The following is a 22,727-nucleotide window of genomic DNA, read 5'->3' as shown; positions in this document are numbered from 1 at the left end:
TTGCTTACAATACTTAACACACTGATTACACTTTAGCCTAGTTGCAACAGTCAGGGTTTGGTGACCATAACAATCAGTCAACAAACCACAAGCAACATAAAAACTTAAATTACTGGGGTCCAAGAATGAGCATAGTTTTTGCACCACTTTTTACAATTTAGTACTAGAAGACAGTAGGAGCACGCATTGATGATCAGGCTCACTTACTTGCTTTGCCCTGCAGTGAGTGAAGAACAAAATGGCATAAACAGATCTCCCACTCTCAAGTGACTTGTCAAAGCAAGTGAATAGTGGAAGGGGAGGTGAGAAAACTGTTGCTGCCTAATGTTGTTGGTTTTGCAGCAGTTGTAACAGCAATGTCTACTGTTTCTGGTGGAATTCCAATTGTTTTTCTTGTTGCTGCATTTGTTGCTGTTCCTGAAAGTCCCACTGTTTTTCTTGCTGTTGCAGTTGTTGTTACTGCTGCTGGAGTGGCAACTGGCACTGCCACAACATTAGAAATTTTGGGTCCATGCTTCCACGGGATAGTTGCACAGTGAGAAAGTTCTCATCACCACTTTTCAGTCCTACGCATAGATAGAACACAGCTCATGATCACTTGCACTAGTAGTAAGGCAGGAACTGGTGGAAAAAACAGGCACTTATGGAGGTCGATGACCGCGGAGTTTACAAAGTGAACAGCTAACCAAAAACAATTCCAGAGCATAAGCATTGCCATCTTCAGGATATACAACAGTCCAGGGAGCAATCCAAACCACACACATAAATCAGATAAGTCAAAAGTCTACTGTTCAATTGCATGTAACTAAAGGCTTCAAAGTCTGGCAGAAGACTGACTAGCACAGCCGGGCCACTGTATTTAGCAATATACACAAATCAGTGACCGCCTCCACATGACATGCTTGCTGCATGCTGCAGTGATGGTTCCTTGTGTGGGATCAAGCTGTGGCTATATAAATAGCCCGAGTATCTCTGATGTGTTCTCCCTATTGACACTTGGGCTGGGAAAGGAATTCAAATCACCGTCGTATACTAAATCCTCTGCATACAAGGCATCTATTTTCAAAACTAGACAAGTCCACAAATTGCAAAATTGGAGATGCTAGTGGTTTTCTGCACTGGTTGGATGGCTGCTTCCATCCCAAGCAAGTAAGTCTGGGGCACAAAACCAGAAAGAAACACCCCAAACAGGATGTAGAATTAGTTGTTTGTCACAATTGGACATGCCCTCCAAAAAAGTAGTGGGCTAGTCCACCAACACCAATAAGAAACTTTGTCACATAACCATGTGACAAAAAGAGGTGTCATAGAGGCAGCTGTTTGGCTGTTTTCATATAACATGTTATTGGCATCAGAGGTTTGTTGATTTTGTGTGGAATAACTGTTGCATTTGATCTAATTACCACAAGCCAATTACTGATTTAACGTCGAAGACAGTTGTGCAAGTAGATGAATGTAGTAGGCCACAGAAGAAACAATGGAATCCCCTGAAATTGAAATACAGAAGAGAAGGAAAAATGGTAGGTAATGGGTTTTTGATTTAAGAAATAACAGTTTGTGAGTTATTAAGTACTATAAATGAATGGCATTCTGAGGTAGTGTATTTTTCATGTCACAGACATAGGTTGTGTAATTTTATCTTATCAATATGTGTAGCTGAAAATCTTGTAATAATAATGCTTTTTTTTTTCAAAGTTCTGCACTCAAAAGGCTGGTTGGTGTGCTTGTGCCTCAAACAGCTATCAGTTGCACTGTTGTTTGAATTCATAATCCTATAACTGTCTTTCACATTACAGGTACATGATGAATAAAGAATAACTTCCAAGGAAAGGGCTGGATTCCATGCAATGTTTTATGTATCAAGTGCAAAGTCACAACAGAATGCCTTCTTTCCCAAATATTGTTCATCTTCTACCAGTCCAAAAAGGCCCAAATGTGAAATTGTTAAATACACTATGACAAATATGCATGTTACAAGCATGTGTGTTTGTAAAGAAGCTTTTCTCAGAATACTTGCCATAACAAAGACTGGGGTGCTCGACCAAAGTAAAAAGAATGGCTCTGCCAAATGTGAAAGAAATGGGGGGGGGGAGGGGGGGGAGGTCATTACCCACAATTATAAGCACTGCAAAATAGCAAATGTTTATATAGAAGTTAAAAGGAATAAAACCACACTATTGTCAAAGTAAATCTGAATGCATGTACCTGTTGTCTAATATCAGTACCAAAACTCTGTGGTGAATGTTCAATACTTCATGACTCTAGAACTACAAGCCAAGGAAAATTACTTTCAAAAGGTTTTCATCACAAAATTTAATATTGGCGTCAGATACCCAGCAACAGATGCTTGCTCAAAATGTATTCAGCTTACCACTAATATAGAAAATGAGAAAGCTATTGCAAGAGAGAAATCTGATTACAGAGAAGAGAATCCATCAACTCCAGTATCATGCATTCTATGCACTTCTTCAGGAGGAGAAGGATGACATTATCACATCATTTGACTGAAAAAAGGTGTTACCTACACTTACAGATCAGACAGCAAATTATTTCAATCAACTATACAATTTCACAATTGATATTAGCAGTTCAAAGAGTGCTACACCTAAATCTGAAGTATCTTTGCATACTTGGACAAAGAAGCAATGTCCTAAAACGTCTAATAAAATGATGTCTTCTATTTACAATGAACTGCAAACACTCAGTCTGAGAGGGGTAAATTTAATGACATCTCACTGATGGATGTCCAGGTCGCAATAAAAATTTAACCTTGGTGACAACGTTGTCAAAATGGCTTTGCACTGTTCCTCTTAGGGGTACTGTGATTTCCTTTCCTGTAAATGCCCACTCATTCTCTTCTCCTGACAAGAGTTTTTGGACAAACAAAGAAGGAACTGCAAGAGAATGGATACCATTCTTCAACCACCTGAGTACCGTAATGAATGTGTTCTCCAACCATAGAACTGTGAAGATTATAGGGCATGATTGGAATTGATTGGAAAGCTGAAAGAAAAGACTGTTATAAAACCAATGCAGAGGATAAGGGAAAACAATATCCACATTAGGGGGAAGCTGTTATACAGAAGTAATGCAAGAGTGGAGCACATAATTGCAATGAAAGAGAAAAGAAGTAACATAGTAAATCATGCAGTGCTGCCCATGGGCAGAAATAAAATGAGAGAACAGATTGTGGATGTGGATAAGCTTTTGCAGAAAAAATTTGGTCAAAACTGACAAAAACTAGACACATTACATCGTTTTTATAAAAATCTCATAATTAATGTTGGAGGAATTTCTCATGATGCTGATGAATCAGACTTTCGTGAAAGTAGCCGGCCGCGGTGGTCTCGCGGTTCTACGCGCGCAGTCCGGAACCGTGCGACTGCTACGGTCGCAGGTTCGAATCCTGCCTCGGGCATGGATGTTTGTGATGTCCTTAGGTTAGTTAGGTTTAAGTAGTTCTAAGTTCTAGGGGACTCATGACCACAGCAGTTGAGTCCCATAGTGCTCAGAGCCATTTGAACCATTTGCACCATTTTTTTTCGTGAAAGTAACTGCCATGAAACTGGACTCTCTATGTGATCACTATTATTGTGAGATGCTGTATGTTCAAGAACTGTATCATTTTATATGTGCCATAATGGTTTAATTCCTCTTTTTTCTCACCAATATGTGTTTACTGTTACAGTAAACCAGTATATGAAATGTAGAAAATGCCTAAATTGAAAATCTTAGAGACAATTCCCCATTTACAGTCCTTTACCAAGTAGAAAAGCCAGTAGTGTGGAATAGAAATCTCACATGTTATCAGTTCTAGACCATTTTAAAGCTTTTTATAACTTCAGATTGAATAGACATGTCCAGTTTTGAAAATAGAAGCCTCGTACATACTCTTCAAGGCACCATACAGTGCATGGTATAGGGTATCATGTACCTTTGTTAGCCATTCGCTTTCCTGTTACACTTACAAATGGTTCAAGGGGAAAACATATGGGTGACTGGGTTGGGAGTAATTTAGAGTATTAATACATGCAAATACTAGGCCTAAAAAAAAGAGTGAAAGTTAGTGTAATTGCCTGGACTTTATAGTCTACCTATGAATCACACATTTATTCATCTGTATGTGAATGATTGGCACTCTTTAGTTTTTGTTACACTTTAATATTGTATCACTGCAGGATTTTATTTAGCTGGGGAAGGGTGTCTGTGTGCTGCATGTACCTGCTCTGAAAAATGAGTATACAAAAATTGAGTTATAATGTTCAAGTCCTTGTTTATGTGTCTACACACATCCCAAAGCTTCCTCTGTGTAATGACTGGTTGTATTTTCTCATACAACTGTTCATCAGTTTCATGTTCTTACTCTCTTTATATTTTTAAAGCTATATATTTTTCCTTCTTTGGTTTTCCCTTAGACTCCTACATCATATTCTATTCCCCTTGAAACCTACTACTACATGATCGTTAGGATACGTGTGACATGAAGTGTTGACCTCAGATGTTAGGTTGCCACTTTTACAGGCTTAAATAAAATTTGTTACAATATTATTTGATTTATCTGGTCATTATAGAACTCTGTTTATTATACTGACCCAAATTCTGTCATTAATTTCATTTTGACTTAAGCAAACATATCTAAACCTGTGCACTGGTTTGAATGTTATTAATCACGTAAACATTTTAAATCAAAAACTATTCTCATTTTTCATTTCCACAGTAGCTTTCAGAAGATGTGAAATTAACTTCTCATCAGTATCTATGGAATTAATGCATGTAGATGTTAGGAACATTTTCCAACTAATGATCTTCATGATATAAGCTACTTTATAAAAAGCATTGTTATTCAACATATTTTAAAATTTTCAATACTAAAAGCAAAAAGCCATGTAAAACTTCATGTTGCAATGTGAGAGGAGCGAACTAACATATAATTCTGTGATGTCAGTGTGTATTCCTCAGCATGTTTTTGATTGTAATCCATAAATTTTCTGTTTCTAACAGTGGGTATCGTAACCAGTAATTGTTAAAATAATATAAAAGGAGTGACCAATTAACCATCAGCGTCTCAGTTTTCCATGAGTTTTTGTGAGATAGTTTTGTTACAATTTTTGTAACTATATTATGTAGTAACACGTAATTCTGCAAGAGAAACATCGTGTCAACCTGAATTTCTTGAAACTTGTCTTGATATTACCAAATCATGAGCTACACTGTCAACAACTCAGCAAGTTACAGCAAATTTTGGTGGAGAAGATACTCAAAAATTCTTCTGCAGCCACTACAGCATCAGAGATTGGCAACAAACAAAGATGTGTATTTGCAATTAATTGTTACACCCCGTAACATTTCACTTTCTTTATTCGTTTTCATAGAAGTTGTTTTTTATGTCACTCATCTTTCTCTTTCGCCTGGAAAAAATTTCCCTCTTTAAAGCCTTCACTCAGCATGGTACCTAAGACACTACAGGGTTATTACAAATGATTGAAGCGATTTCACAGCTCTACAATAACTTTCTTATTTGAGATATTTTCACAATGCTTTGCACACACATACAAAAACTCAAAAAGTTTTTTTAGGCATTCACAAATGTTCGATATGTGCCCCTTTAGTGATTCGGCAGACATCAAGCCGATAATCAAGTTCCTCCCACACTCAGCGCAGCATGTCCCCATCAATGAGTTCGAAAGCATCGTTGATGCGAGCTCGCAGTTCTGGCACGTTTCTTGGTAGAGGAGGTTTAAACACTGAATCTTTCACATAACCCCACAGAAAGAAATCGCATGGGGTTAAGTCGGGAGAGCGTGGAGGCCATGACATGAATTGCTGATCATGATCTCCACCACGACCGATCCATCGGTTTTCCAATCTCCTGTTTAAGAAATGCTGAACATCATGATGGAAGTGCGGGGAACACCATCCTGTTGAAAGATGAAGTCGACGCTGTCGGTCTCCAGTTGTGGCATGAGCCAATTTTCCAGCATGTCCAGATACACGTGTCCTGTAACGTTTTTTTCGCAGAAGAAAAAGGGGCCGTAAACTTTAAACCGTGAGATTGCACAAAACACGTTAACTTTTGGTGAATTGCGAATTTGCTGCACGAATGTGTGAGGATTCTCTACTGCCTAGATTCGCACATTGTGTCTGTTCACTTCACCATTAAGAAAAATTCATCACTGAAAGCAAGTTTCGCACTGAACGCATCCTCTTCCATGAGCTGTTGCAACCGCGCCGAAAATTCAAAGCGTTTGACTTTGTCATCGGGTGTCAGGGCTTGTAGCAATTGTAAACAGTAAGGCTTCTGCTTTAGCCTTTTCCGTAAGATTTTCCAAACCGTCGGCTGTGGTACGTTTAGCTCCCTGCTTACTTTATTCGTCGACTTCCGCGGGCTACGTGTGAAACTTGCCCGCACGCGTTCAACCGTTTCTTCGCTCACTGCAGGCCGACCCGTTGATTTCCCCTTACAGAGGCATCCAGAAGATTTAAACTGCGCATACCATCGCCGAATGGAGTTAGCAGTTGGTGGATCTCTGTTGAACTTCGTCCTGAAGTGTCGTTGCACTGTTATGACTGATTGATTTGAGTGCATTTCAAGCACGACATACGCTTTCTCGGCTCCTGTCGCCATTTTGTCTCACTGCGCTCTCGAGCGCTCTGGCGGCAGAAACCTGAAGTGCGGCTTCAGCCGAACAAAACTTTATGAGTTTTTCTGCGTATCTGTAGTGTGTCGTGACCATATGTCAATGAATGGAGCTACAGTGAATTTATGAAATCGCTTCAATCATTTGTAATAGCCCTGTATTTAGCTGCAGAAGAATATGGTTCCTAGATGCATGTTTTCAATATTTGGGGAACAAATTTATCTCATTAACTCCACTGTAAAGTGAGATGCAACACACTTTTTTTTTTAATCTATGATTTTTAAAATCTTGATCTACCATATTCCAGGCAATATGACAGCTTTTCTTATGCTCATTATTGAAGTGGCATGGTTTCACACACCACAGATACTAACCTATAATCTTTCCAGTGCATGTCCCACACATCTGGCCCAGAATTTAGTTCCAGATCTTCACTGTCTGGCTTTGTGTTCTCCATGGCTTCTGCAGTCTGGCGCCAGAAAGCCAGTATGCACTAAAGAAAACAAATGCAAATGTACTAGTTCAGAAACAAAGGAAACAATTCAGGACTCTGCCAACAAAGATAAAAACCACAAATTTACGAGATTTTCGTAGATCACAGTATACTAGCAAAACATATCACACGGTGTTATACTAACACCTTTTTACAATGAAACATCCTAAAGTCATCACTGGATTTCATGAGATACAGAGATAAAAGCTATCTTCTTTCTGGGATTTACTGACATCCTGAAGTGATGCAAAATCACAGGAAAGAGAGTGTTGAAATAAAGATGACAATATGTAATATTCGGTATTAAAGGAGGGGAAACACATTGAAAAATTTAGTATAAGCAATAGAACAAAAGATTTGACTAAATAAAAACACTTCCTGCATTTTCTACTGATGAAAAACAAAATAAATTACAGGTAAATGTGAAACATCACAATTATACTTAGCCAAGAGGAAAAGAAGGCCCTGAAACAGAGGATAACACAGAAGTCTGAAAAGTGTAAAAAGGAACAATGGAATGAAGATTGGGTAGGGGATCAGTGAATTTGAGAGTAAAACTAAACCAAGAAAGTTGGGTGACTGATCTCATTGATTCAGTTTATATTTGCTTAATGAAATCTGCCTATGAATATTTTCAGAACAGATCACACAGCTGGAAGCAGTATTACTTACCGTAAAATACACAATTTCTCAAATAAAATATTCTCATACTCGCAAATACTTTCCACTGTGACATAGAGAAAGACAGTTACAAGTTAAACTTCGAAAGAGTAACAGAGATGAACAAAGAAGTCTTACTTTCCTATGGTTCTTATTACTGAAACTGATATCATAAACTGCCTATAATGAGAGCAAAGAGAAATTTACCTAAGACAAAACAGAGCAAGTAGTTTTAGAGAAACTCTTTAAAAAGGCTTTACACAAAAAATTAAGGTAAAATAGTATAAAATTGGAAGTAACTAAATATGGGCAAGCTTGTCTAACAATATACACACATCAAAAAAAGTTTTGCATCACCTCGGTTCCAAGAGTTCTGGAACCATACAGAAAGTTGGAATAGAGAGCAACATAAAAATCATTTCTGTCCTTTTTATTGCCTATGCATGTTGTACCACTATACAGAGAGACCTTCAGAGGTGGTAGTCCAGAGTGCTGTACACACCGGTACCTCTAATACCCAGTAGCATGTCGTCTTGCATTGATGCACGCCTGTATTCGTCATGGCATACTATCCACAAGTTCATCAAGACACGATTGATCCAGATTGTCCCACTCCTCAACGGTGATTCGGCATAGATCCCTCAGAGTGGTTGGTGGGTCACATCGTCCATAAACAGCTCTTCTCAATCCATCCCAGTCATGTTCAATAGGGTTCATGTCTGGAGAACATGCTGGCCACTCTAGTAAAGTGATGTCATTATCCTGAAGGAAGTCATTCACAAGATGTGCACGATGGGGGCGCGAATTGTCATCCATGAAGATGAATACCTCACCAATATGCTGCTAATATGGTTGCACCATTGGTTCGAGGATGGCATTCATGTAGCGTACAGTCATGACGGCGCCTTCCATGACCACCAGCGGTGTACGTCGGCCCCACATAATGCCACTCCACAACATCAGGGAACCTCCACCTTGCTGCACTCACTGGACAGTGTGTCTAAGGCCTTCAGCCTGACTGGGTTGCCTCCAGACACGTCTCTGACAACTGTCTGGTTGAAGGCATATGCGACACTCATCGTTGAAGAGAACATGATGCCAATTCTGAGCAGTCCATTTGGCATGTTGTTGGGCCCACCTGTACCACGCAGCATGGTGTCATGGTTGCAAATATGGACATCGCCATGAATGTTGGGAGTGAAGTTGCGCATCAAGCAGCCTATTGCGCACAGTTCGAGACATAACACGACATCCTGTGCCTGCACGAAATGCATTATTCGATATGGTGGTGTTGCTGTCAGGGTTCCTCTGAGCCATAATCTGCAGGTAGTGATCATCCAGTGCAGTAGTAGCCCTTGGGCGGGCTGGGCGAGGCATGTCACCGACAGCTCCTGTCTCTCTGTATCTCCTCCATGTCCGAACAACATCGCTTTGATTCACTCCGAGATGCCTGGACACTTCCCTTGTTGAGAGCCCTTCCTGGCACAAAGTAACAATGCGGAGACGATCAAACCATGTTATTGACCATCTAGACATGGTTGAACTACAGACAACACAAGCCGTGTACCTCCTTCCTGGTGGAATGACTGGAAATAATCAGCTGTCGGACCCCCTCCGTCTAATAGTCGCTGCTCATGCATAGTTGTTTACATCTTTTGGCGGGTTTAGTGACTTCTCTGAACAGTCAAAGGGACTGTGTCTGTGATACAATATCCACAGTCAATGTCTATCTTCAGGAGTTCTGGGAACCGGGGTTATGCAAAACTTTTTTTGATGTGTGTATATGAGATGTCGATTTTCTTATACAGAAAAGAACCTACCCTTGACACTTCCACCACATCTCTAGCACTCACTATAGAGATAATACTAAACTTCTGACAAATCGTTTCAAATTCTATGCCCAAACAGCAGAATATATGGAGTTAAATATTTACAATAAAATAAAAGGTAATAATAGACTTAACATGGAACTTGGTGTAGTGAAAAGATTGCTCTTTATGGTTATAGTGAAAAAGTGCTATTATCTATTGAAGAACTCACTGAGGAAATAACATATTTTATTTCTTTGGGTAGAGAAACTATTATAAGTATTTGTGCAGCTATATCTCAGAAATGTGTATAAAATGTTGTAAACTATTGTATTTATCCTAAAATGTTCTTGTTGTAAAACTTAACATGTCTCCTACATGTTAAACCAAATGATTTGAAAAAGATGAATAACTCACATTTCACATTTGATAACAATTTATGAACATCAAAGTACAAAAACTAAGTAATAAAATAATTTGACATCCAGTGCCAATTGCACGCACAGAATAACATTTCCATCTTTTATAGAATAAATAAAGAAAATAGTGTATGATTCTTGTGACATAAGCAAAACAGGAATTCATGTTTTCTTCTACTGATTGTGGTGTGTACAGATAGCTAATAAGCTCTGTCCTTCACATATACAGTGTGACCATAAGCTTGTGGATATCCCACTCGACAAGCTCTGTGTGACTGCAGGATATGCACCCAAAGATGACATGTTCTCTGTTGAAATGGAGTGAGTTAAGGATGGCTTGATTGTAGATTATCACTAATTTGAGCACTGCAGCAGAGAGATCTGTTGTTGGCAATATTGTTCTGATGTGTAAATATTAGAGAACCAGTAAACACAATTGTGGTACCCTTAAAAAATAACTGGCTGCAAACTCTAAAGCTTGTAGACTTAGTTGAAGGAATTCCATTGCATTTCAGAAACAATGGTTGATAGCAGACTGATCAATGTGAAATGTAGGACCTTTTCTTCTTGATTGTGCTTCTGCTGAAAAGCCACTGATCCCAAGGAAAAATGAATAGTGTTATTAGTCATTGAAATATAGAGCAGTGGAAGAAATTTTCATGAAGTACAGAGACATAGAGCATGTCACAGCACTCAGATGGGTCTAGGAATCTGGCATATATCCCTTCAATAGTATTTCCATGTACTCCTATGGTGACAGAGAAATTCTGTAGAAATGGTCTATAGAACAAAGATGATTCTTCACTTCAAACATTTTCTGTATAAAATTGGCTGTAGAGCCTTGATTTGCATGAAATCATGGCTACAAATTATTCAACATGCTCCAGAAAGAATATAAACAAACTTCATCTACACTGAATTTAGAATCAGAATTTACTGAAAAGTATCAAACCTCTCTCTCTCTCTCCCTCTCTCTCTCTCTCTCTGTGTGTGTGTGTGTGTGTGTGCGTGTATGTGTTTGTGTGTGTGTGTGTTTTTTTTTCCACCAGAACAGAAGGGAATTATAGTCTTTGTGAAGAAGATGGCGACAAAAATTTGAATTAGATGTCACAATTCCTTGATCTTTTTTAAACAATAATTTCAGAGTTCATTAGAGAGAAATTAAGATAGTTTGTGGAGTGAAGCTGCAAAAGAAATTCAAGTGGGTAGGCCTACAATTACTGAAATAGTTAACATATTTCTCAACAGAGCACTGAAATTGTCAATCTGGGCTTAGATTACAGGGTGCAATAGCAATAAAACTGATGATTCCTCTAGCAATGGAGCAGTTGTTTGTGCATTCATTTTGTATGTGCCTATGAACTGCTAAATTTTAAATAATTTAGTAGTTCATCTTACAACATAACTACTAATAGAACCAATTAATCTGTATGCCAAAGAGATAGGTATATAAAAATAGTGGAATGAAAGAGATTTAAAAACAAGGAGAAGGAAAAAATCAACAAAGATAGTAAATGTACAGAATTCCTGAATATAATTCACTTGCTGAGCACATGAATACAACTGAACATTGGAAAATGTCATCTTTGCAAGAAGCGAGAAAAAACTTAAGATATTAATTTATTGGCACAAACCCAAAATACTCACAGAAATAAACAGTTTCATTTGGTATTGCCCGTCTTCAGATCATAATAAGAAACATAAGTATAAATCAGTACTACACTTTAACACCTTACAATAAGTACCACTTCACCCATCTTCAGGTCATGTAGTACATGGTATGCTAGCAACAGCATGCACTACCAATATGTTCCAGTATGGCATACATAAAAATGGGATTTTTTCAGGGTTTAAACTTTGTGTGCTATTGGTGAATGAAAGGTAGAATCAAGTGTTTTTATAGCCCTTGGGTTACAGACCATTTGTATATGCAACAGAAGAATCATCTTATTGTAATTATCCTACAGTACAAGGTAAAAGTTTCAATATTACAGACATCCTTCAGCTTAGGCAGATTGAGCAAAGCAGTTGGTTCTTTTTGCATTAGATGTGGTCTATGGGGCACCTTAAGGAGCTTATGGAGCCACCTTTAGTTCATGAGGAGTTCCTGGGGAAACCTGAAAAAAGGTTTTTCACAATGTTTTCACCATCAGCAGTGGATATCTAAGTAACTAACTGCAGCTAATTGCTCAAATTTTAACAGTATGTTCTCTACGCACTTATCTGGAAGTGCCACCTTACCGTTTTCATAACATGGTTTTTGGGTACCACAACTGGGCCATGGATTCCAAGATAGCTATGCACAGCAAATGGCTGAAATTTTTACGATATATTCCTTACATCAAGATCTTGAATAAACTTTCAATTTTGTTGCTAATTTACCATTTCTGAGATACAAAGGTTCAAAGGTGTCCTACTTGTAAACATAAAATACAGATTTGAAATCCAGTATGAGGTGAAAACATATTTTATAAAAGTGACAGCCTGGTGAAATATGCTGTGAAGTGTCTCCATCAGAAGAGTTTTGGGTACCCCATGTTGTAGTACTGAACCACCTGCAGAATTTTTGTACATGTAAAATCTAGTCTGAGGTGTAAAATTACTTTTGCTGAATGACAGCTGGTACTCCACTATTCAGTTTGCATCTTTTAAGCAGCCACATATTCACCTTTTTTATGCTCTGATAGGAGCATTTCCTGCTGGTAGTTGTTTTACTTATGCATGGATCATGTGGCATGGACTCAACTAATGTCTGAACTAGTGCTGGAGGGCATTGACACCAGGAATCCTGCATGGCAGTTCATAAATCTGTAAGAGTTTGAGGGGGCGGAGATCTCTTTTGAACAGCATGTTGCAAGGCAGCCCAGATATGCTCAATAGTGTTCATGTCTGAGAAGTTTGGTGGCCAGCGGAAGTGTATAAACTCAGACGAGTGCTTCTGGAGCCAATGTGTAGCAATTCTGGATGTGTGAGGTGTCACATTATCCTACTGGAATTGCCCAAGTCTGTCAGATTGCACAATGGACACGAATGGATGCAGGTGATCAGACAGGATGCTCACATACATGTCACCTGTCAGACATATCATCAGACAGACCATATCTAGACATATCAGGGGTCCCATATCACTCCAACTGCACACACCCCACACTATTACTGAGTCTCCACCAGTTTAAACGTCCCCTGCTGACACACAGTGTCCATGGATTCATGAGGTTGTCTCCATACCCATACATGTCCATCCACTCAATACAATTTGAAATGACACTCGTCCAACCAGGCTATATGTTCCAGTATCAACAGTCCAATGTCGGTGTTGACAGGTCCAGGTGAGGCATAAAGCTTTGTGTTGTGCAGTCATAAGGGTACACAAGTGCGCCTTCGGCTCCAAAAGCCCATATTGATAATGTTTTGTTAAATGGTTCACACATTGACACTTGCTTATGGTCCAGAACTGAAATCTGCAGTAATTTGTAGAAGAGTTGCACTTTTGTCATGCTGAACAATTCTCTTCAGTGGTCATTTGTCCCTTTCTTGCAGGATCTTTCTCCAGCCACAGCAATGTCAGAGATATGATCTTTTACCGGATTCCTGATATTCACGGTACACTTGTGAAATGGTCATACAGGAAAATCCCCACTACATGGCTACCTCAGAGATGCTGTGTCCCATCTCTCTTGTGCTGACTATAACATCACATTTAAATCACTTAAATCTTGATAACCTGCCATTGTAGCAGCAGCAACCAATCTAACAACTGCACCAGACACTTGTCTTATATAGGCATTGCCTCCCGCAGCACCATTTTCTGCCTGTTTACATGTCTCAGTATTTGAATAGACATGCCTATACCAGTTTCTTTGGCGCTTCAGTGCATATATTGGTATCTACCTACTTAAAGGTGTTGTTTGACAAGGATTGAAGAGGCATTCAGTCTTGGCCCTAAAGTAGGAGATGTCATGATGAGAAGCAGCAGTTTATTTCTGGTTAACTAGATTTAACATTGAAGTATATCATTGCTTCTCATCATCATGAGAAGCAGGCCAATATTGGGTGAAACTAGTTACTTCCCTCAAATACTTTGTGAGTCTATAAGCAAACAAAAATTTTGTAAATATAAATTATAAATGATTTACAAAAAAAAGAAAAAACCACACAATTGTCAAACATAGCACTTTTCACAATCTATGAATACCATTCTGAGAGAAACTAAGAAAAACTGTTGTATTTGAGAGTCTCACAAGATCATTTTCCTGTCATGGTATGGATGTAGATAAACTTGCCTGCCTCTCAAAAGACTGGTTAACAATAAATATGTGATTAACTTACTGGATCTTCCATTTTCACATATGCAATATCTTCCACTAGTAAAAATTCTTCTACTTTTATTGGGGCTTCTTCTTCAGCAGATTGTTCTTCATTGCTCTGGAACATCAAGAACACAAAAAAATTGAGTCAGTACTTAGTGAATGATAAAGTGCATTAACCAGTTACATTCAAATAATGAGGTAAAACTGAGCACTTCACAAAATGCAAAAACATAGTATCCTATGACTACAGTATGAATGAGCCACAATTATAATCAATCAACTCATACAAATACCGGCCTGAATATGTTGTGATATGAAATGGAAAAATCACATATGCTCAGTTGTGAGTAAAGCATACGGCAGAGTTAACATTCATTGATAGGCTACTGGGATGGGCAATTAGTTTACAAAGGAGATTGCTTATAAAATATAACTAACAAGTGATGCAAAACACATACAAAGATGGGCAACGTGAACAGCCATAAATTTATTTGACTCATGAGCGAGTGACATGGAAATGCTGAGAAACCTGAACAAGCACAATTAATCCACAAAAGCCTACCTACATTTCAAAAACCAATTTGAAATGAAGAATCTAATCATATATTACAGCCTCCTATGCCTCTCTCTCTTTGGGACTGCAAAGATAAGCTCAGATTAATTACAGCATGACATAGGCATTTAAGTAGTCATTCACTCTGCACTTCATATATTCGAACGGAAGGAAACCATAGCACATGGGATCATGGAAAGTTAGCTCTGCCAAGCATTTCACAGTGATTTGTAGAGTATGTATGTAATTATAAAAATGGCATTTTTCCTATCACAGGTCTCACCAAGATCACTAAACAAATACAACATAGGTATGGCAGTTTAGCAAAGAAAAGACACTAAACTGAAGGCAAATGTGAATGCAAAGTTTCATATAATTATCATGATATGAGGAGAGGGGGAAAGCTAGAAAACAATACAGGCAGCAGCAGTGATGTCACATACACAAAGTTTAAGTATCATGCAATGCAACGAACTTATATCCCATACGGTTTGTAATGTCTACATCTACATCTATTCTCTGCGAACCATCTTGAATTGAAAGCCAGAGGGTACATCCTGTATTACTCATTATTAGGGGTTCTTCCCATGCCATCCACATATGGAGTGCAGGAAGAATGATTGTTTGAATGCCTTTGTGCATGCAGTAATTATCCTCACAGTCCCTATGTGAGTGATACGTAGGAGATTGTTATATGTTCCTACAGTCCTCATTTAAAGCTGGTTCTTTAAACTTTGTTAGTTGACTTTCTCAGAATAGTTTATGTCTATCTTCATGAGTCTGTAACTTCAGTTCCTTCAGTACCTCTGTGACACTTTCCCATGCATCAAACAAACCTGTGACCATTCCTGTGCCCTTCTCTATATACATTCAGCATCCCCTGTTAGTCCTATTTGGTATGGGTCCCAAACATTTGAACAATATTCTGGAACTGGTCGCATGAGTGATTTGTAAGTGATCTCCTTTGTAGATTGATTACACCTCCCCAGTATTCTGCCAATCAACCAAAGTCTACCACCTGCTTTACCCACAACTGAGTCTACATGATCATTCCATTTCATATAATTACAAAATGTTACACTAAGGCATTTGTATGAGTTGGCTGATTTCAATAATGACTCATTTACAGCCATAGAATATTACATTTTTTGTTTTGTTTTGTGAAGTGCAAAATTTTACACTTTTGAACATTTAAAGCAAGTTGCCAATCTATGCACCACTTTGAAATCTTATCAAAACGTGACTGAATATTTATGCAGCTGCTTTCAGACAGTATTTCATTATAGACAATTGCATCACCTGCAAGAAGCCTGAAGTTACTATTAATATTATCTGAAAGGTCATAAATAGACAGCATGAACACATAGGCCCCAACACACTTCCCTGGGGCACACCTGAAGTTACTTCTATGTACCACAATGAGTCTCCATCCAAGATAATTTGCTGCATCCTCCCTACCAAACAGGTCACAATCCAGTCGTAAATTTCAATTGTTACCCCATATGACAATAAGTGTAGGTGTGGTAGTGATTAAAATGCTTTTCAGAAATCAAGAAATACTGCATCTACCTGCCTGCCTTGATATACAGCTTTTAGCACGTCATGTGAGAAAAGAGTCTCTGTAAGGTACACAAGAAAAAACAAATAGATAAAAGCATGAACTAAAGAGCCATCACAGCCTGAGCATACAACGCCTTTGAAGAACACTTAAGATGAAAAATGTATTTATAATGTTAGAATACCAGATTTTATGTCCCCAAAGAACCAATTGTTATGTGTTTTACAGAATATTGTAAAACTGGATTGTGACAATGCAGCTCATGAAAAAAACTGCATGACAAAATTCAACCCAAATGCCCATCACCAATCACAGATGATATATTATCAGATCTGTCCCATAAATACACGATCTGATCTATAAAGAGTGGCTGTTGTTACAAACATATGATTATGATAAAAGCACCTACCTTATAAAGCTTAAGTTTGAAATCTGACTGTGCTACAATGTTTAGTATTATTTGGTAGCAATCAACAACGAATGCTCTCTGCGAATTTGTAAACATGGACAAAACTGGTCATTATTATGTGGTACAATACTTTCATTTGAAATGTCTCAGTCCAACAAAGTATAAAGATGAGCTAAATTCTAGCCTGGGGCAGTCTGTTCCTTCACCCACAACAATAAAATATTGGGTGGTAGAGAATAAGTGAGGTGGTGTGAACTGCCAAGACAAAACATTGCTGTGGTCCATCAAATGAGACGACTATGACTGATATTGTGAAGAAAATCCACAATATGATATTCAATAAGCATCAGCTGCAAGAGTGCAAGGTAGCAGACACTACTGTCACTTCAAAAAATGCTGTTGATCAAGTACTGACTGAAAATTTGGACATGAGAAAGCAGTGTACAGGATGGGTGCTGCATTTACTCAGAATTAATAAAGTCAAGTTTTCAGAATGATTAATAACCATGGATGAAACATAGGTATATCACTTCACACCAGAGACAAAGGAACAATCAAAACAGTGGACTGAAAAGGATAATCAGCTCCAAGGAAAGCGAAGACAGTTCCATTGCTAGGCAATACCACGGCATCAGTTTTTTGGAATGTGCATCTGATAATTTATGCTGATTATCTTCAACAAGGAAAAGCAGTCAATGATGAGTATCGCATCTTAATAATGAAATCAAGAAAAAATGGCCACATTTATCAAAAAAGAAATTTTTGTCATGACAACAATGCACCAGTTCACATGTCCATTATCACTATGATCAAAATCAATGAGTTAGGGTTTGAACTGCTTCTTCATGCACCCTGTTCACCAGATTTAGACCCCTCTGATTATTTTCTGTTTCTGAACTTGAATAAATGGATTGATAATAAAAGATATGGCAAAAATGAAGAGATGAAATCTGCAGTTGATGGCTATTTTGTGGAGCTAAAAAGTTCTCACTATAAACAGTGTATTGAAACTACTGAACATTACTGGGAAAAATGTTTTGCTGAAAGGTTGATGTAGAGAAACAAAGATCTTTTTCTGCAAAATTTTGGTATTTTCTTTGTTAGGTCAGGTACTTCTGAGACAGGCCTCGTATATATTTCATGGAGTTATCAAAAACTACATAAAAATATATATACTGTAACATTAATTAATTCACTGTTCAAAATAAGAATGAGGAACAAATGCAAGAAGTGCCACTAATTTCTCAGAAGAGTATTCTGATACAACTTTCATGAGTGTGAAAAGAACCAATTCGCCTTACATATTAACAAAAGATTGGCTGGATATGGAAGCTGTCTTTGACGGCTTAACTGACCATTTGGAAACCATTCAGCACTGCTAATCTCTACTACCTAAGTTCAAAAATCAGATAATATTCTGTGTGTTCCAGATCTACAGAACCATTTGTCTGGAAGTTTAAAATTTCCCAATACAAAAATATTACCTTCCATGAGCAATTACCAGCAAAATTATCTGAGGACTCTTCAGTGGAATGACATGATGTACAAAACTTAACAAACACATTGCTCAGCAGAGATGATTTGAAGAATGAAATTAAGAACAAAATCGTGCAAGACATGTTTTTCACTAAACTAAAAGTCTTCCTTGTGCTGAAAATATTTTGCATGTGATGGTGAGATAAAGAATGCACTTAACAACAAGTATAATGGACTGTCAATAGCTGACTGTGACATGGAAGTTCTAATCTCGAGGATGGGTACGACAAACGCTTAAGTAATGGAGATGATTATGAAGAAAAGTAAAGTAACCTTCAGTACAGTCAACTTGTTTCTATTTGCAGATGGCAACTATACTACAAACAAGGCAAATGAAAGAATTTTCTGGTTCAGTTCAAAAGGAGGGAAGATTAGGTTTTAGCATCCCATCAGTGGCAGGGTAGTTAGAGCACAAGCTACTGTATGATAAGGACAGAGAATGAAACTAACCTTTGTTAAAGGAACCATTCCATCACTCATTTTACTCATTTTATTTGACATAAGGAAGCTACAGAAAACTTAACTGTTGTTGGTCTGCTGGGAATTTGAATCATACATATCCAATGTTTTAACCACTGACAACTTCATTTAGTAGAATTCAAGATTTCATCATGGTTGAGCTAATTGGAGATGGAAAACTAGCCCAGTTGAACAATTATTGGAAACAGACATGGATGGGACCTTGTTAAAGGACAACCATCTTTGTGAATTACTGGTCAAGTATGGATAATGAGCCTTCTTGATTGCACTGGCATGACATAAATAGCTTTCCCAAATATGCATCCTTAAGTCCCGATATGTAGCATAATAAAGTGCATGCAGTTAGGTGACAACACCACATGTCATTAGGACTGAAAGCATAGTGTTCACTGGTGATTATCAGCCTTTCTTCCAATTCATTCATGTATATATTTAACAACTCTGGATCCAACCATAAAACTTGGCCACATCACTAATTGTGAGGGAAGCACTGACCAAACACAATGTGCAACGCTCCTCCAACCACCCTAAAAGTCCAGATTTGGTCCCCATCAACTTCTTTTTGTTCTCTCAGGTCAAAAATAAGTTTGAAAGGATATCATCTCTGGACAGTTTAAGCAATCCATTGGGTTGCTTTGACTGGGTGCCTGAAGAGCCTTTGAGATTGCTGACTAAAAAAAAAAAAAAATGCTTATGAAGACTGGTAATAGCGCTGCCAGAGGAGTATTGATGGAGAAGCCTGATGTTTTGAAGAATATTGTCTTACTCTTTACACATTTTTGATAAAATTATTTTTATAATTTCGGTCTCAGTACTTACTGGACAAACCTTGTGTACCAAGAGTGGTTGCACAGTAGTTAAGATAAAAGACATATATCTGTGACAAATGAATTTCAAATCTCCAATCCATTAACACTCATTAAAGTTGTCCATGGTGAATGCTGAATGGCTTCCTTCAAAATATCAGTTATATCAGTTCCCCTCTTTCATCCTCTTTGTTAACTGATCTAGTATTGCACTCCTTATGACCTAATCAGCAAGATATTAAAACTTTGCCCCCCCCCCCTCCCAGTTTCTAAAAACAAATTAAGAAGATGAAAGGTACATTTGTCTTGAAGGGAAACATAAGGAAATTAAAAAAAATGGATAAAATTAACCAAACATAAAACCTTTATTAGACTAAAGCCTTTAATTGCCAGTCCTTAAATAAATAAAAACTTTATTGAAAGGTTATATGGAGTGTAGCACTAACAGAAATTCAAGTAGGAAATGGAGAAAGCTGAAAGCAACTGAAATAATGACAAGGTTAAACAGATAGGTAGAGCACCAACAGAACCACTGTCAGAAAATGGTTAAGCTTTATCACAGCACCTCTCAGACAGCAAAGTTCAGGACAGATGACTCCGATAACTGAAAAAGCTATCCCCAATATATATGCAGGAAACCCATGCAAGCAAGAGCAGTAAACATCTGATGATTGAAAATAGTGATACTTCCAACAACTAAAAATTATAAAAAGTAGTCTCCTTGTTGACGATTTTTTGTTACTGTTTCTCTGATACATTGAGATCATAAGAAATGGAGCACAAGCTCACATTGTTTTAAGGATGGGGGAGGAAATCGGCCATACTCTTTCAAAGGAATCTCAACATTTGCCTGGTGTAATTTACAGAAATTACAGACAACCTAAATCAGGATGGCCAGATGTGGATGTGAGTCCAGTGTGCTAACCAACGCGCCATCTCACTCTGTATGATTCTAAGGATTGCTGGCTTACCTGCAAGAAACTGAATGTAAACAAACATGTATACTCCAAATTATATTTTGTATTGTAATAAAGGAACTTCAGTCTCATGAAAAGTTATAACTTGATATTATCATTTTTTTTTAAATCTCACAGAGATAAAATTACAGTTTCATCATATACATTTTAAAATATGCTGATAGAAGTGATGGACCTTCGCATAATAGCATTTTGTATAGAAAAAACTGAATTTTTTATCAGCCAAGAGATTCATTTATCCACATGTTTAGCAACATTACCAGATAATCACACAATACACAGTACGTTATCAAAAGTACACGAGTTTGACAAAAATATGGAAACACAAGAAGAAATGCATGCTTAAATATAACTGCAGATGCTGGCCAAGCTCACAGGTTGTGCTGTTGTATTTGACCATGAATGGTGCCCTTGCAATGTCTTCAATATGTTGCAAGTGTAAGTTGTATTCAGAACAATGTTCTGCGTAGCTGTGAAAGTATTATACAAAATAAGAGAAAGGAAACCAGTCACCTATAGCAAATCATTGCATGTGTTGCAGCCTCATGTAGTAAGCGTTGCTTCACACAGTGGAGAATGGCAAAACAGAGGCATGAGGCATTGCGAAATAGGCATACACAGATACTCTTGCTGACAGCAGCAGTCTACCAACAGGTTGACCCAAGGACGCACACAGACCGAGTGCCGAACGAAACCTAGAGAGTGCTGAGTATGGGGAAGTGAGGCCAGGACGCTAAGTTACGCTGCAATATACTGCAGGAGTAATAACAAAAAGCTACCACCGAGGGTAAAAAATGTCCTCCTGCCGAATATAAATAGTGGAGCGCAGGCAGCAACAGACAGAAGCCATTAGGAAGCAGTTCGAATCTGACAACGGATGTGGTCCAAGTCCGAATGTTCAATCTTCGTAGGTGATGATTCCGGAAGTCTGTTCCAGCTCACAGGAGTCATCTGTGGCCGCCAGATGTCAACTTCAGTTCTGTAGGTCAACCCGAGTTTGGTCGGCAACATGGATGACTAACTACAGCGAGAACTTCCAGCAAGACCGGCCGCAGCGCGGTCTTGGTCACAGGCGCTGCCGGGGACTGACGCCCGGACTTCACAGCAACCTGGCCCCACGACGCGTGGTCCGTCCATGACATGACCTCACAGACATCGCAACTGATGGCTTCCCAGCCGCCGGTGCTGCAGACATCAGCAGCTGACCTCACGGTGACGAGTTCATCTCAACCACAGGGCATCCTGGCTTTAGTGGAGCACTGGTGGCCTGAGGCTCCTGAGTGCGATCAGCGGCGTGTGTTGCGCGCATTGTCGGAGAATCTATACAGCAGCAGCCAGGCAGAGGGATCCGCAGGGCTGGGCAGCAACGACAAGGGTGAAATTGTAAAGAAAGTTCAATAAATAATTGTAAAACTCAATGCCGTCTCAGTCTTTGGTGCAGCCACTGTGTCTGCTGCTAACAAGTGGTGCAAAAACTGTAACACATGGAATACAGAAACATGTAACTGCGAACAGTACTTACACTAGCTCTTGAGCTCTTGCCACGCGATGGGAATGTTCATTTGGGTGTCTCTGTGGTTGTGCTGAAGGAGTGTGCTTTTGTTACAAAACAAGCAAGAGCTCAAAAGCTAATATGAATGCTGTTTCCTGTTAACTGTTCATGTGCTCCATGCATCACTCCACTATAGATGGGAGGTTGCCTTTTCCTTATTTTATTTATTGCTCCACCCAGGAATTTCTGTTACTGTTATGTGAGTGTATTATGTTGGATCTAAGAGAAGCCATATGTGAACAAACTATTGGTGCTCATAAAAGTGCTTCTGTAACCAAGGTAGTAAAGTGTTTGGTGTTTTGAGAGGCACTGTATCAAAGATTTATATCACATACAGGAGAAGTGGAAAAATGTTAGTCACAACATGGATGAAAGTTTTTGTTTAGTGATGGAGATGAATGGTCACTGAAGAACACTGTGATGAAAAATAAAAGAACAACAGCTTCAAAAGTCACTGCAGAACTGAATGTAGCACTCATGAACACTCTCAGCATCAAAACAATATGAAAGGAGCTCCACAAGCAGGGA

General features: G+C 38.5%; 1 protein-coding gene across 10 annotated transcripts in view; it reads right to left on the bottom strand.

Annotated features, from left to right (window-relative positions):
- The window catches only part of LOC126236599 (zinc finger protein 33B-like), an 84,487-nt gene that overhangs the window by 35,502 nt on the left and 26,258 nt on the right, over nt 1-22,727 (bottom strand). For all 10 annotated transcript variants that reach the window (XM_049946035.1, XM_049946033.1, XM_049946029.1 and 7 more), the window contains 2 exons: nt 14,348-14,443; nt 7,013-7,131 (listed from right to left, as the gene is read on the bottom strand). In XM_049946035.1, coding sequence (XP_049801992.1) covers nt 7,013-7,131; nt 14,348-14,443 — 215 coding nt within the window. The remainder of the gene's footprint in view (nt 1-7,012; nt 7,132-14,347; nt 14,444-22,727) is intronic.

This window comes from Schistocerca nitens, chromosome 2 (genome assembly GCF_023898315.1).
Source record: "Schistocerca nitens isolate TAMUIC-IGC-003100 chromosome 2, iqSchNite1.1, whole genome shotgun sequence".
Taxonomy (NCBI): domain Eukaryota; kingdom Metazoa; phylum Arthropoda; class Insecta; order Orthoptera; family Acrididae; genus Schistocerca; species Schistocerca nitens.
This window is presented reverse-complemented; position numbering and strand designations above follow the sequence as displayed.